General features: G+C 41.3%; 1 protein-coding gene across 2 annotated transcripts in view; it reads left to right on the forward strand.

Moving 5' to 3' along the window:
* Positions 1-16,162, forward strand: part of slc30a2 (solute carrier family 30 member 2) — a 116,263-nt gene that overhangs the window by 15,681 nt on the left and 84,420 nt on the right. Inside the window, exons 2-3 of one of the 2 annotated variants that reach the window (XM_060821276.1) lie at positions 9,742-9,950; positions 15,844-15,990. In XM_060821276.1, the coding sequence (XP_060677259.1) occupies positions 9,742-9,950; positions 15,844-15,990 (356 nt within the window). The remainder of the gene's footprint in view (positions 1-9,741; positions 9,951-15,843; positions 15,991-16,162) is intronic. The other variant, XM_060821277.1, reaches the window with a different exon arrangement.

The following is a 16,162-nucleotide window of genomic DNA, read 5'->3' on the forward strand; positions in this document are numbered from 1 at the left end:
ACACTAATTCAATCAAAATATTGCAGATGCTGGAAATCTGAAGTAGAAGATACAACCCTGCACTCAGTGGGTCTAGCAGCACCTACATAAAGGAGCAAAAGACTTAACATTTTGTTTGGATGAGCTTTGGTCAGAACCATTATAATGAATTTTCCAGTTGATTCATCTGACTTGTACCCACGACAGGGGTTTTATTAAAGAGACCCAGCAAGCATGCTACTGAGGAAAGTTTGAAACTTTGACAGTTATAGAAAATATTTGTTGTTCATGGCATTAATATTTGTCTCATGTAAAGTAATATTCAATGAGAGTGTGTTGATGAGGTACTGTTGAATTATTTTTGATCTTGCTGAATTATAGATGATTCTTGTCATCAAATGGCAACCAGCAGCAAATTCTGCTGTCAGTGTTATCCCATCAGAATTGGGGGAAATTATGCATTAAAAATCTTTGTTGGCAAAATCTTGGGAAATTTTGATATTACAATATATGGAAAAGTAGTCACATGCCCTTAATCAAATTTTTCCTTTTTGGTCTTCCTTTCCTGAAAATAACTAAGAACCCTATTTAAAAATAGGGACCTAACTATATCATAGTTATCATGCTAAATTCAAATAATTATTTCAGGGTGAAATCTAATATCATTGGATTAAATATAGAAAACATTTTTGGTAGCCTCTTGCATATATTGCTGAAATGCTGATGGCTCTTTCAGGACCTTTTAAGGAAATTTTTTTGATGAATAGAGCAAGTTTTAGGATTGCTCTAGTTTTTAATTTGTTTTACATGTGTGCCCTATTTCCTTAAAGGAGCAACTAAAAGGCTATTGTACTTATTATATCTCCAAACTATACAGCAATGATACCCCAGCCTTTAGAACATAGGACATTCCAGCACAGTGCAGCCCTTCTGCCCTCTGTGCTGACCTGTGGAACCAATCTGAAGCCTATCTATTTTAAACCATTCCATTTTCAACCGAATGTTTATCCAATGACCATTTAAATGTCCTAAAAGTTGGTAAGTCTGCTACTGTTGCAGGCAGTGTGTTCCATGTTCTATACTCTGAGTTTTAAACTACCTCTGATATCTGTCCAATATCTGTCATCCCTCAATTTCAAGCTAGCCATCACCATCCGAGGAAAAAGGCTCTCACTGTCCAGCTGATCTAATCCTCTGATTATCTTATGTCTCAATTAAATCACCTCTCAATCTTCTTCTCTCTGATGAAAACAGCCTCAAATCCTTCCTCATAAGACCTTCCCTCCATACCAGGCAGCATCCTAATAAGTCTCCTCTGCACTCTTTCCAAAGCTTCCACATCCTTCCTGTAATATGTTGGCCAGAACTGGACGTAATACTCCAAGTGTGGCTGCACCAGCGTTTTGGACAGCTGCACCATGACCTTGTGGCTCCGAAACTCAATCCCTCTACCAATAAAAACAAACACGCTGTATACCTGAACAACTCTGTCAATCTGGGTAGCAACTTTTAGGGATCTATGCACATGCACAAGAGATCTCTGCTCATCTACACTACCAAGAAACTTACTATTAGCTCAGTACTCTTTATTACTGTTGTTCCTTCCAAAGTGAATCACCTCACACTTTTTTACATTAAACTCCATTTGTCACCTCTCAGCCCAGCTCTGCAGCTGATCCCTCTGTAACCTGCAATATTCTTCGGCACTATCCACAACTCTACCGACCTTAGTGTCATTTGCAAATTTAATAATCCATCCTCTACGCCCTCATCCAGGTCATTTAAAAGTATGACAAACTGCAGTGGCCCCAAAACATATTCTTGCGGTACACCACTAATAATTGAACTCCAGGTGAACATTTCCCATCAATCACCACTTTATCTTCTTTCAGCTAGGTAATTTTTGATCCACACCACTAAATCACCCTCAATTCTATGCCTATGTATTTTGTGCAATAGTTTACCATGGGTAACCTGATCAAATGCCTTACTGAAATCCATGTACACCACATCAACTGCTTTACCCTCATCCACCTCTTTGATCGCCATCTCAAAGAACTTAATATGATTTGTGAGGCACAACCTACCCTTCACAAAACTATGTTGACTATCCCTAATCAGTTTATTCCTCTCTTGATGATTATAAATCCCTTCTTTTATAACCTTTCCCAACACTTTGCCCAGAACGAAAGTAAGGCTCACTGGTCTATAATTGCCAGGGTTATTTCTACTCCCTTTCTTGAACAAGGGGATAACATTTGCTATCTTCCAGTCTTCTGGCACTATTCTTGTAGACAAAACTACATAAAGATCAAAGCCAAAAGCTCTGCAAACTCCTCCCTGTCTTCCCAGAGAATCTGAGGATAAATGTAAATCCGGCCCAGGGGACTTCACTATTTTCTCACATTCCAGAATTGCTAACACCTCCTCCTTGTGAACCTCAATCCCATCTAGTCTCGTAACCTGTCTCTCAGTACTCTCCTTGGCAACATTGTCATTTTCCAGTGTGAATACTAATATTCATTTAGCACTTCCTCATCTCCTCAGACTCTATGCACAACTTCCCACTACTATCCTTGATTGTCTCTAATCTTTCGGAGCATCGCTCTGAAAGCTAGTGTGCTTCCAATTAAACCTGTTGGACTATAACCTGGTGTTGTGTGATTTTTAATCTTTTTCTAGTCATTCTTTTATTCCTGATGTACCTATAAAAAGCTTTATGGTTTTCCTTGATCCTATCTGTGAACAACGTCTCCTGCCCCCTTCTGGCTCCTCTTGGCTCTCGCTTTAGGTCTTTCCTGGCTAATTTGGAACTCTCAAGTGCCCTAACTGAGCCTTCATGCCTCATCTTAACATAATCCTTCTTTCTCTTGACAAGAGATTCAACTTCTTTAATAAGCCATGGCTCCCTCGCTCGACCACTTCCTCCCTGGCTAGTAGGTACATACTTATCAAGGACGTGCAGTAACTTCCTTGAATAAGCTCCACATTTCAATTGTGCCCATCCTATGCATCCTAAAACTTGCCTAATGTCATCATAATTACCTTTCCCCAGCAATATCTCTTGCCCTGCGGTATGTACCTATCCCTTTCCATTGCTAAAGTAAACATAACTGAATTGTGGTCACTATCACCAAAGTACTCACCTACCTCCAAATCTAACACCTAGCCAGGTTCACTACCCTCTACCAAATCCAATGTATTCCAAGTGTGGTCTAAAAAGTTTTATAGAGCTGCAACAAGATCTCACGGCTCTTAAACTCAATCCCCCTGTTAATGAAAGCCAAAACACCATATGCTTTCTTAACAGGCCTGTCCACTTGAGTGGCAATTTTAAGGGATCTATGTACCTGCACACCAATATCCCGCTGTTCCTCCACACTGCCAAGAATCCTGTCTTTAATCCTGTACTCAACTTTCAAGTTCGACCTTCCAAAATGCATCACTTCGCATTTATCCAGGTTGACCTCCATCTGCCACCTCTCAGTCCATCTCTGCATCCTGTCAATGTCACGCTGCAGCCTACAACAATCCTCTATACTGTCAACGACACCTCCAGCCTTTGTGTCGTCTGCAAACTTGCTAACCCATCCTTCAATCTCCTCATCCAAGTCATTAATAAAAATTATAAAGAGTAGAGGCCCAAGAACAGAGCCCACTGGAACACCACTCACCACTGACTTCCAGGCAGAATACTTTCCTTCCACTACCACTCACTGTCTTCTGTCGACCAGCCAATTCAGTATCCAGACAGTTAAATTGCCCTGTACCCCATTCCTCCTGACTTTCTGAATGAGCCTACTATGGGGAATCTTACCAAATGCCTTGCTGAAGTCCATACACACCACATCCACCGCTCAACCCTCATCAACTTGTCTCTTAACATCCTCAAAGAACCCAATAAGATTTGTGAGGCATGACCTTTAATCAAGCCATGTCCTTCCAGATGGTCATAAATCCTATCCCACAGAATCCTTTCTAAGACCTTGCAGATGACAGACACGAGTCTGACTGGTCTGTAATTGCTGGGGATTTCTCTATTTCCTTTCTTGAAGAGAGGAATTACATTTGCCTCCCTCCAGTCCTCAGATACGACTCCGGTGGAAAGTGAGGATGCAAAGATCTTCACAAGTGGCGAAGCAATCATATTTCTCGCTTCCCAAAGCAGCCGAGGACAAATCTGGTCTGGCCCTGGCGACTTGTCAATCTTAATGTTTGTCAAAATTTTCAGCACATCAGCTTCCATCAATCTCTATCCATTCCAGCATGCTTACCTGCTCCTCCATGGTTTCATTCACTACGAGGTCTTTTTCTTTAGTAAAGTCAGAAGCAAAAAACTCATTTAGGGCTTCCCCTACCTCCTCAGACTCTATACACAATTTTCTTGTGCTATCCCTGATTGGCCCTACTCTTTCTTTGATCATTCTCTTATTCCTCACATACGTGTAAAATGCCGTTGGATTCTCCCTAATACTTCCTGTCAAGCCTTTCTTGTGCCCCCTCTTGGCTCTCCACAGACCATTTTTGAGCTCCTTCCTCACCTGCCTGTAATCCTCTAGAGGTGAGTAAGACCCATGCTTCCTCCACCTTATGTAAGCTGCCTTCTTTCTTTTGACAAGAAGCTCCTCCGCTCTCATCATCCAAGGTTCCTTTATCTTAACCCTTTATTGCCTGTCTCAGAGGAACATATTTATGCGTCACTCGCAACAACTGTTCCTTAAACAGTCTCCACATGTCTATAGTTCCCTTTCCATGGAACAATTGCTCCCAGTCCATGCTTCCCAACTCACGTCTGATAGCACCAATTAAATATCCTCCCATTGTGCCTGCTTCTCTCCTTCTCCATAGCTATGTAGAATGTGAGGCAGTTGTGGTCACTATCACCAAAATGCTCTCCCACCGCAAAATCTGATACCTGCCTCGACTCATTGCCAAGCACCAAATTCAAAATGGCCTCTCCCCTCATTGGCCTGTTAACGTACTGAGTTAGGAAACACTCCTGAACACACCTTACAAAAACAGCTCCTTCTAAACCATCTGCTCGAAGGAGGTTCCTCTTGCTATTGCTCATCTCCATCAACTCTCACCATCGATATATAGTTCAGGTTCCCACCCCCCGCCTTACTAGTTTAAACCCTCCTCACCCACTCGAGCAAACCTTCCATCCAAAGTCCTCAAAGTCCTTTCTGCTAACGTCCTTGGCTAACAATGGCACACCTCCCCCTCTTTCACCATCATCTATGTTCTCACTGATACATCTAAATCTTGGAACTTGCAACACACCATTCCTGTTCCTGTTCTATCCATGTCTCCAAAATGGCCACAACATCAAAGTCCTAGATACCAACCCATGCTGCAAGTTTTTCCACCTTATTCCAGATGCTCCTGGCATTGAAGTAGATATATTTCAAACCACCTTCCTGCTTGACAGTGAACTCTTGCGACCTTGAAACCATATTTCTAACCTCACTACTCTCAACATCCTGGACACTGGAACTACAATTTAGGTTCCCACCCCCCAGTGAAATTAGTTTAAACCCTCCTAAAGAGCATTAGCAAATTTTGTCCCCAGGATATTGGTACTCCTCTGGTTCAGGTGTGGACCATTCTGTTTGTAGAAGTTCCACCTACCCCAGAATGAGCACTTATTATCCAGGTGTCTGAAACCCACTCTCCTGTACCATCCCTGTAGCCACATGTTCAACTCTGTTCTCTTCATATTCATCGCCTCGCTAGCACGTGGCATGGGCAACAAACTGAAGATAACAACCCAGTTTGTTTAGCTTCATCCTGGTTCCCTGAATTTCTGCCTAATCCCCATCCTTTCCCTTACCTATGTTTTTTATGCCCATGTGGACCACGACTTGGGGCTGCTCGCTGTCCCCTCTAGGATCCCCAAAACACAATCAGACATCATGAACCCTGGCACCTGGAAGGCAACACATCAACCATGAGTCTCTTTCATTCCCACAGAACCTCCTATCTGTCTCCCTAACTGTGGAATCTCCAATGACCAATGCTCTGCTCCTTTTTCCCCTTCCCTTCTGGGCAACGGGGACGGAATCTGTGCCAGACACCTGTACCCATGGCTTACCCCCCCCCCCCCACCCAATAGTATCCAAAATTGTATACTTATTATTTAGGGTAATGGCTACAGGGTTCCATGCACTGCCTACCGGTTTCCTTTCCATCCTCTGACTGTATCCCATTTGCCTTTATCTTGAACTTGAGCTGTGACTGCCTCCCTGTAACTTGTCTCAATAACCCTCTCCATCTCCTGGATGATATGAAATTCATTTAGCTCCAGCTCCAGTTCCCTAATGTCGTATTCAAGGAGCTGGAGTTGGGTGCACTTCCTGCAGAGGAAGTCAGCTGGGACACTAGTGGTGACCCTTACCTCCCACATTCTGCAGGAGCAACATTCAACTGCTTTAACCTCCATTCCTACTATTCTAAATTCCCAAAGAGACAACTGAAAATCTAAAAAAAAGAGAAACTAGTCACCTTGCCAATCCGGTGCACAGAACTTTTCTTTGATTAGAGGAGGAGGATAGGTGGGAGACACTACCTAAGTAGTGTTTCAGGTGATGCAACCATCCAAATATATTACTTCAGTTACTCAGCAGTCCCGTGTCCACTCCTGCTCAGCGTGTCTATTCAGAGGTAGGTTTTTAAATTGGCGATTCACCTTCCTGTTAGCCCCCTAGTCAATGCTCCTGCTCTTCCTGCTGCTGAAACAAAAAAAAACTGTCTGAATGTGTAACAGGAATGTATTCTCAGGGGTTTAAAACCTCTGCTTCACCTGTACAAATTTAGTCAACAGCAACTTTTATAGTTTGGTTACTTTTCTCTAAGTAAGCAACCAGACTTAACTAATGAAGCACAGTGAGCAGTTGTGGTGATCAGACGCTCACAATTAAACATTAAACAACTAAACATTTCCACATTTTTCTAAATTAAATAATTCAAATGACAAATATATGTATATTGTGTAATTTCTTGGAGTTCAGCTTGCTAGATTTCTCTGTAAAGAAATAGTCTTTGATTCATGAATGTCTGGGAAGACTACTATTAAATCTATGAATTTAAGTCTGTAGTTCTTTGTGATGAATTTGAACTGAAAATTGTACTGGTAAAGATTATCTGACTTTTATGGGTGTCCATATCCTTACAAGTCTTTCTAACAATGCCATTAGCAATTTGTGAGCACTGTAGTTGTGCTGTAAGAATGCTGCTGATAATCATTGATCATGTTATACTTTGTCCCTTTTGTGGACTATGCATTGTTAAATAGTTTGCCCAACTTCTCAGCCTCTGGGAAAACTGAAGAAATGATTTCTAGAATGTTTTATGTGCTAAACTTATTCCATATAGCATTTTGTGTTACCAAAACAATTTTTCACAAGTAAGAAAAGCTGTAACATATTGACTTTACTCTGCTAGTGGTCTCTAAAGATAATGCTGACACATGTTGAGCCTTTTGAAGAAATCATGAAATCATAATTCTTGGATTGTTGAAATTCAATACGTTTTTGAAGAATGTTAGCTTTGTGGATCAATTTAAGGTTCACACTCATTCTAAGAGCGCTATTTTTGCATTGTGCAATGCTTTTTCCCAAGGTTCAATTATCATTATCATGAGGAGAGGTTTTCTAATTCCTGGAATTTAGCATTTGTTTTCAAGACTTGGTTCATCGGTTAGTGGCAAATTTACAGAAGCCAATTGCTCAAATGCTGCCACACATTGTCTTATGGATTCATACCTTTTATGGTCAATCATCACATTTTGCTTTGTATTTTTTGAGAGCACTTCCTGCTGTTATCAAGTTTAAAGAATTTTTCTCTGAATTGCTCAAATTCTCACTGTCTTCTGCTGCAAGAAAATATACAATTATTGCCATTTGCAATAGCTGGATTTTCCATCATTAAGGCTAGCAATTAGGTGTTGAACTCTGAAAACCTCTGATCTCATAGCATCAGGAGATCTCTTGGTGAAGAAATTGATAAAGCCAGTAATTTAAATTTATCACTGTCCCCGATTCATTTTGTGTTTTACATTTGCAATATCTCTAGAGATGACACACCAGCTTATATGTATGTAACATGAATTTATTCATAGTGCCTTAAAATATCTGCTCTACGTTTGCAGGTCTACCTTCCAGGAACTTTACTTTTCTATGAGTCTTAAGCATTGTAAGCATCAACAGTCAACAAACATATATAATCAAACAACTAGACAATTGATTCTAAAGAGAATGCAGTTAGTATTGAAAAGTTTTCACTTTTGGAAACAAAACAAAATTGGCAATCTGTCCAACACTTTTGAAGATCTCTGATAACCCATACTTTGTAGCCATTATATCCTTTTGCCAGTCCCATTACTTTTGAGATCTGATCCTGATAATGCAGCTGTTTGAGATTAGTATCTGGTTTGCCAGAGATAATCCCACATTAGGTGTTGACAGTTCCCTGTAGTTAGTAAACTGAGACCTAAGGATCGCTCTTGGTTAATTTTCAGATTGGGTTCAGAGATTGCTCCCTATTCATTCTGGCCAAGTGGTGTTAACTATTTCCAGGCATCCAAAGTTTGACAGCAGCTAGTAAGGGGAAAGATTACTAAGCAGTCAAACACATATGATCATTGTGAGGCCACAGAGTTCTATATTACAATTTACCCTCATCCCAATACTTCTGACTTCTGTTAATTCTCAGTGTTTCCCTCAGTAAGACAGAGTTTCTTCTTAAAATAAAACCTATGGACCTCAACTTGTCTTCTGCTGGTTACTATGCTAAGAAGCAGTAAAAGAAGCAGAATAAGTTCTTAACTGACCTTCCTGCATGTACTGAATTCACCTCCAACTAACTGCAAATCCTCTTTGAAATACCTGAATATATTTATTGTTCTATGTACATGAGTCAACGGGTAAATGAGTAAATGCCACCCCCTTCAGCTTACTGTTATCCATTGTCGTAATAATTTCAAGAGATATTTTGCACATTTAGTGGGAATCTGGTTAGGTTTTTGCATCTTTTCAATGGTCCCCATTTCACTTGCAAGCCTTGACACATGCTCTGACTGCAGGAAGAAACAGCCAGTCAGAATTCTGTCTCAAACCCCTGCCTGTGCCTGTGCCTGTGCCTACCTTTTAAATCATTAAATAGTGATCAGTAACATGAGACTAGGTAGATTTTCCACATTCATATCCTTCAACCATTTGTTCATAGTGTGCATAGTTCATGAACCTGGCTACATATGCTTCCATCAAGAGTTGTCTTACTTTTCAGTTCAACACTCAATTATAAATATTGCACATATGTGGTTCTCTATATACATTTGCAACAATGGAAGTGAATAGATGCTTTGTGGTTTCAATATGAGTTGTATGGTATTAACTAATTTTTATGGAACTAATATGCTAAACTTTTTGAGTTTGTTGAAAGTCTTTAATTTATGAACAGACCTGTGAAATGAACTTCTTAAGGAAGTGGTGGACATGGATACAATTAAAGCATTCAAAATACATTTGGAGGGATACAGGAATAGGACATGTTTGAAGGCATATGGGCCAGGAGCAGACTGGTGTCACTAATTTAGTTTGGTATTATGTTCATCATGGACTGGTTGGACCAAAAGGTCTGTTTCTATGTTGTTGTACGACTCTATGTAAGGTAACAAACAACATTACATCAAATATAAGAAATTTATGTTTTATGTTTGATATAATTATCTTGGTTAATTATTTTACTTTCCTTGCATTGCAGCCCTTTTTCTGGTTCAAAAGAAACATACCCAAATTACCCATTTGACAATGGAAGCAGTGCCAACTCCATTGAATTGGAGAGATATACAAGTCAACATTGCCACAGCAGATCTACATCAGATTTTGAAAACAGCGCAAAGCTGCTGGCAAGAAGGAAGCTCTATATTGCTGCTGTTATTTGCCTAATATTTATGGTTGGAGAAGTTGTAGGTGAGTATGAAGTATATGTTGTAAACTTGGACTTTTGCTTTTTTTCTAGTTCCCTCCACTATCTTTCATGAATACCCTTATCCATTCATAGGCACCATCACTAATTTTAAAAAGGAGAACAGGAATGTATTGATAAGTTTACCTGTTAACAGTAGTAGGGAAAAAGCTATGATAAAAGATTTAATAGCAAAGCACTTAGAAAATAGTGACAACATCTGACAGGTGGATTTAGTATAGATTTATGAAAGAGAAATTATGTTTGACAAATCTATTCAAATTTTTTTAAGGATGTAACTTGCAGAGTTGATAGACAGCCAATAAATGTGGTTTGCATAGTCTTTCAGAAGGCTTTCAGCAAGGTCCCACATAAAAGAAAAGCATGTAAGATTAAAGTGCATGGGATTTGTGGTAATGTACTGGCATGGATAGACAGCTGGCTGGCAGTCAGGAAACAAACGATAGAAATAAACATAGAACATAGAACATAGAACATAGAAAGATACAGCGCAGTACAGGCCCTTCGGCCCTCGATGTTGCGCCGACCGAATCCTACCTAACCTACACTAGCCCAATAACTTCCAAATGCCTATCCAATGCCCGCTTAAATGACCATAAAGAAGGAGAGTTCACCACTGCTACTGGCAGGGCATTCCATGAACTCACAACCCGCTGTGTAAAGAATCTACCCCTAACATCTGTCCTATACCTACCACCCCTTAATTTAAAGCTGTGTCCCCTAGTAACACCTGACTCCATTAGCGGTAAAAGGTTCTCAGTGTCGACCCTATCTAAACCCCTAATCATCTGATACACCTCTATCAAATCTCCCCTAAACCTTCTCTTCTCCAATGAGAACAGCCCCAAGTGCCTCAGCCTTTCCTCATAAGATTTTCCTACCATTCCAGGCAACATCCTGGTAAACCTCCTCTGCACTCGTTCCAATGCCTCCACATCCTTCCTATAGTATGGCGACCAAAACTGCACACAATACTCCAGATGAGGCCGCACCAGAGTCTTATACAGTTGCAACATGACCTCAGGACTCCGGAACTCAATTCCTCTACCAATAAAGCCCAGTACACCATATGCCTTCCTCACAGCACTATTTACCTGGGTGGCAACTTTCAGAGATCTGTGTACATGGACACCAAGATCCCTCTGCTCATCCACACTACCAAGTAGCCTACCATTAGCCCAGTAATCCATCATCTTGTTACTCCTACCAAAGTGAATGACTTCACACTTAGCTACATTGAATTCCATTTGCCACCTTTCTGCCCAGCTCTGCAACTTATCTATATCCCGCTGTAACCTACCACTTCCTTCCTCACTATCCACAACTCCACCGACTTTTGTGTCATCCGCAAACTTGCTTACCCAGCTTTCAAGCCCTTCCTCTAGATCATTTATAAAGATAACAAAAAGCAATGGTCCCAAAACAGATCCTTGTGGTACACCGCTAGTAACTGCACTCCAAGATGAACTTAGTCCATCAACTACTACCCTCTATCTCCTTCCAGCCAGCCAATTCCTAATCCAAAACTCTAATGTATCCTCAATGCCATACCTCCGTAGTTTTAGCATTAGCCTACCATGGGGAACCTTATCGAACGCCTTACTAAAATCCATATACACAACATCTACTGCTTTACCCTCGTCCACTTCCTTAGTCACCTTCTCAAAGAACTCAATAAGGTTTGTGAGGCACGACCTGCCCTTCACAAAACCATGCTGGCTATCCTTGATCACGTTATTCCTATCCAGATGTTCATAAATCTTATCCCTTACCATTCTCTCTAAGACTTTGCCCACCACTGAAGTCAGACTCACTGGCCTATAGTTACTAGGGCTATCCCTACTCCCTTTCTTGAACAAGGAGACCACATTTGCTATCCTCCAGTCCTCTGGTACTATTCCCGTTGACAATGACGACATAAAAATCCAGGCCAATGGCTCTGCTATCTCCTCCCTAGCTTCCCATAGGATCCTGGGGTAAATGCCATCAGGCCCAGGAGACTTATCTATTTTCATCCTCTCCAATATTCCCAGAACCTCTTCCCTGCATATTTCCAGGCCATCCATTCTAATCATTTGTGACTCAATATTCACATCAGCAATAGTGTCCTGTTCCTGAGTGAATACTGATGAAAAGTATTGATTTAGTGTCTCTCCAATCTCCTCCGCCTCCACACACAACTTCCCACTACTATCCTTGACTGGACCGATACCTACCCTAGTCATCCTTTTATTCCTGACATACCTATAGAAAGCCTTTGGGTTTTCCCTAATCCTACCAGCTAAAGACTTTTCATGTCCCCTTCTCGCTTCTCTTAGCTCTCTCTTTAGATTCTTCCTGGCTACCTTATAACTCTCTATCGCCCCAACTGAACCTTCACGCCTCATCTTTACATATGCCGCCTTCTTCCCTTTCACAAGGGATTCCAATTCCTTACTAAACCACGGCTGCCTCACAAGGCCCTTTACATCATGCCTGACTGGTACATACTTATCGAGGACACGTAGTAGCTGCTCCTTGAACAATCCCCACATCTCATTAGTGTTCTTCTCTTGAAGCCTGTTTTTCCAATCCACACATCCTAAGTCATGCCTCACTGCATCATAATTTCCCTGCCCCCAGCTATAACTCTTGCCCTGCGGCGCACACTTATCCCTCTCCATGACTAAAGTAAAAGTCACCGAGTTGTGGTCACTGTCCCCGAAGTGCTCACCTACCTCCAAGTCTAACACCTGGCCTGGTTCATTACCTAGAACCAAATCCAGTATAGCCTCACCTCTTGTTGGCCTATCTACATATTGTGTCAGGAAACCCTCCTGCACACATTGGACAAACACCGACCCATCTAATGAACTCGAGCTATAGCTCTCCCAGTCAATATCTGGGAAGTTAAAGTCCCCCATAACAACCACCCTGCTACCTTCACATGCCTTCTTTGGAATGGTAGGCAGTGACTAGTGGGATACTGTATGGATCAGTTCTTGCAACCCAGTGATTCACAAGATAGTGACTTTGGGGGAACTAAGTGTAATATCTCCAAATTTGCAGACAATACAATGCTGGGTGGAAGCTAAACTGTGAGGAGGGTGCAGGGGTACTTCAGTGTGTTTTGGGCAAGTTGATTGTGTGGTCAAATGTATGGCAGATGAAGTATAATGTGGATAAATGTGAGTTAGCAAAAATGGGAAGGTAAATTATTATCTGAGTGGCAATAGATTGGGAAATGGAGAGGTGCAACAAGATCTGGATGTCTTTGTACACCGGTTACTGAAGTAAGAATGCAAGTAGTGAAGAAAGCACTAGTGAGATGATTCAGTTATGGAGCAAGAATGTTTTGTTACCTTTTGTGAGACCACACCTAGAGTATTTTGTGCAGTTTTCGTCACATTACCAGAGGAAGGATGTTCTGGCTATGGAAGGAGTGCACTAAAAGTTTACCAGACTGATTCTTGGGATGGCAGGACTGGATCTTGCTGGTATGAGACTGGAGAGACTCAGTCAGTTATATCCATTGGAAGCAAAAACAGAAAATGCTGGAAACCTTCCTCAGAACTCAGGAAGGGTCACTGTGCCTGAAACATTAACTCTGATTTCTCTTCACAAAAGCTCCAAACCTGCTGAACTTTCCTCGCGATTTCTGGTTTCATTTCTGATTTCCAGCATCATTCAGTTCATTTTTTTTTTATTTACTATATAAATGAGAATTTAGTGGAATGAGGGGATCTCTTAAAAACTTATAAAATTATAACCAGCAAGAGAGTGTAAACGCAGGACAGATATTCCTGATGATGTGAACCAGGAGTATTAGCCTAAAGATGCAAGGAAGGCCATTTAGGCTCAGGAGAAATTTCTTTAACCATAGAGTGGTGAACCTCTGGAAGTCTCTGTCCCAGAAAATAGAAGGGTGGCACGGTGGCTCAGTGGTTATCACTGCTGCCTCACCGTGCCAGGGACCCAGGTTTGATTCCAGCCTCGGGCGGTGTGGAGTTTGCACATGTCTGCGTGAGTTTCTTCCGGGTGCTCTGGTTTCTTCCCACATTCCAAAAGATATGCGGATCAGGTGAATTGGCCATGCTAAATTGCCCATAGTGTTAGGTGCATTTGTCAAGGGTAAATGTGGGGAAAATCAGTCTGAGTGGGTTACTCTTCGGAGGGTCGGTGTGTACTTGTTGGGCCAAAGGGCCTGTTCCCACATTGTAGCGAATCTAATCTAATTATTATTTCTCTTGTGTTACATATTGATGCACTGTCAGAAAGAGTTCATTTACTGACCTTCTTGGTTTTCAATATATTATGAATGAAATTAATTTAAATGGGCACTATCAGGTGTTGGAAAAAATGAGGACTGCGAATACTGGAGATCAGAGTCAAAAAGTGTGGTGCTGGAAAAACACAGCGGGTCAGGCAGCATTCGAGGAGCAGGATAGTCGATGTTTTAGGCATAAGCCCTTCATCAGCCCTTCACAAAAGTGTGACAGAATACTGCCCAATTACCTGGATGAGTGCAGTTCTGCTAATACTCAAGAAGTCCAGGACAAAGCAACTGCCTAATTGGCACCACATCCACAAACATCCACTCCCTCCACCACTGTCAATCAAGCAACAGCAGTGTGTAACATTGACAGCAGAACATAATATTTAAAGGTTATTAAAATATTCAATCAGTTTCCCTTTGTGCTCGAAAGAACAATATTTCCCTTAAATAAAAATATATTCCTTTAACCAGCTGATGAAGGACCTATTACCAAGTTGAATTCTGATAAATGAACTAATTCTGCCATAAATTAATAAGTTCATTTTATTAGAACATACTAGATTAAATATTCTTTTCATGCTCTTTTACATAAACAAATGAATGTTGCATGGTCTTTCCTAAACTCCAGGATGTGTTATAAAATCTTTGCAGATAGCAAGTTGCAGTGGCTGAAAAAATTCCTCTGTGAAATTAACAGCTTTACAGGGTGGCACGGTGGCTCAGTGGTTAGCACTGTTGCCTCACAGCACCAGGGTCCCGGGTTCAATTCCAACCTCGGATTTGCACATTCTCCTTGTGTCTGCGTGGGTTTCCTCCGGGTGCTTTGGTTTCCTCCCACCGTCCAAAGATGTGCAGGTTAGGTGAATTGGCCATGCTTAAATTATCAATTCGGTGCATTAGTCAGAGGGGAAAAGGAATTTGGATGGGTTACTCTTCAGAGTTTTGATTATGGACCTGTTGGGCCAAAGGGCCTGTTTTCACACTGTAGCGAATCTAATCTAATCAAAGCTGTTGCTGAAAGTCTGGAGGTTCATTGATTGTCGAGGGTATGTTTTGCATCTTGATGTTGTTTTCCAGAATTAATTTTAGTTGTGCTGTGATTTTAGCACCTTTGGTACTTTGAATTGATCCTATTACAGGTATAATGTGTAAAATATGTTGTGATGCAACCACAAAGAACAATTCATCTATCTTTAGATTACTTACAGTGTGGAAACAGGCCCTTCGGCCCAACAAGTCCACACCAACCCACAACCCACCCATACCCCTACACCTAACACTATGGGCAATTTATCCTGGCCAATTTACCTAACCTGCACATCTTTGGACTGTGGGAGGAAACCGGAGCAAACCCACGCAGACACGGGGAGAACGTGCAAACTCCACACAGTCAGTTGCCTGAGTCGGGAATTGAACCCGGGTCTCCGGCGCTGTGAGGCAGCAATGCTAACCACTGTGCCACCGTACCACCCACTTATAGTGGACTATCATAGTCCATTATAATGGTTCTGTCATTTAGACACAATACATCGGACCTACACCCTGCTGTTAAGGGATGCTTCTGTTTCCCTTCCTATATGGCAACAAATGGAGAGTTTGTTTTGTTTATTTTTGTTTTTCAGGTGGCTACTTTGCCCACAGTTTGGCCATTATGACAGATGCAGCACATTTACTGACTGATTTTGGCAGTATGCTAGTTAGTCTCTTTTCCCTTTGGATTTCCACCCGCCCTGCCACAAAAACAATGAACTTTGGTTGGCATAGGTCAGGTAGGAAAATTGTTTTTCACTGTGTTTTGAAATGGGTGGCTATTTGCAAATCCTTTGAAAAATAAATGTGTTACAAGAGCATAGATTGGGTTTGATGAGTTTTTAAAAATCTTCTACAATTTTTACAATTCATTGAACAAAATAGTATTTCAAATACAATGCGTTGCTTCTC

The sequence above is a fragment of the Hemiscyllium ocellatum genome, chromosome 3 (genome assembly GCF_020745735.1).
Source record: "Hemiscyllium ocellatum isolate sHemOce1 chromosome 3, sHemOce1.pat.X.cur, whole genome shotgun sequence".
Lineage (NCBI taxonomy): Eukaryota > Metazoa > Chordata > Chondrichthyes > Orectolobiformes > Hemiscylliidae > Hemiscyllium > Hemiscyllium ocellatum.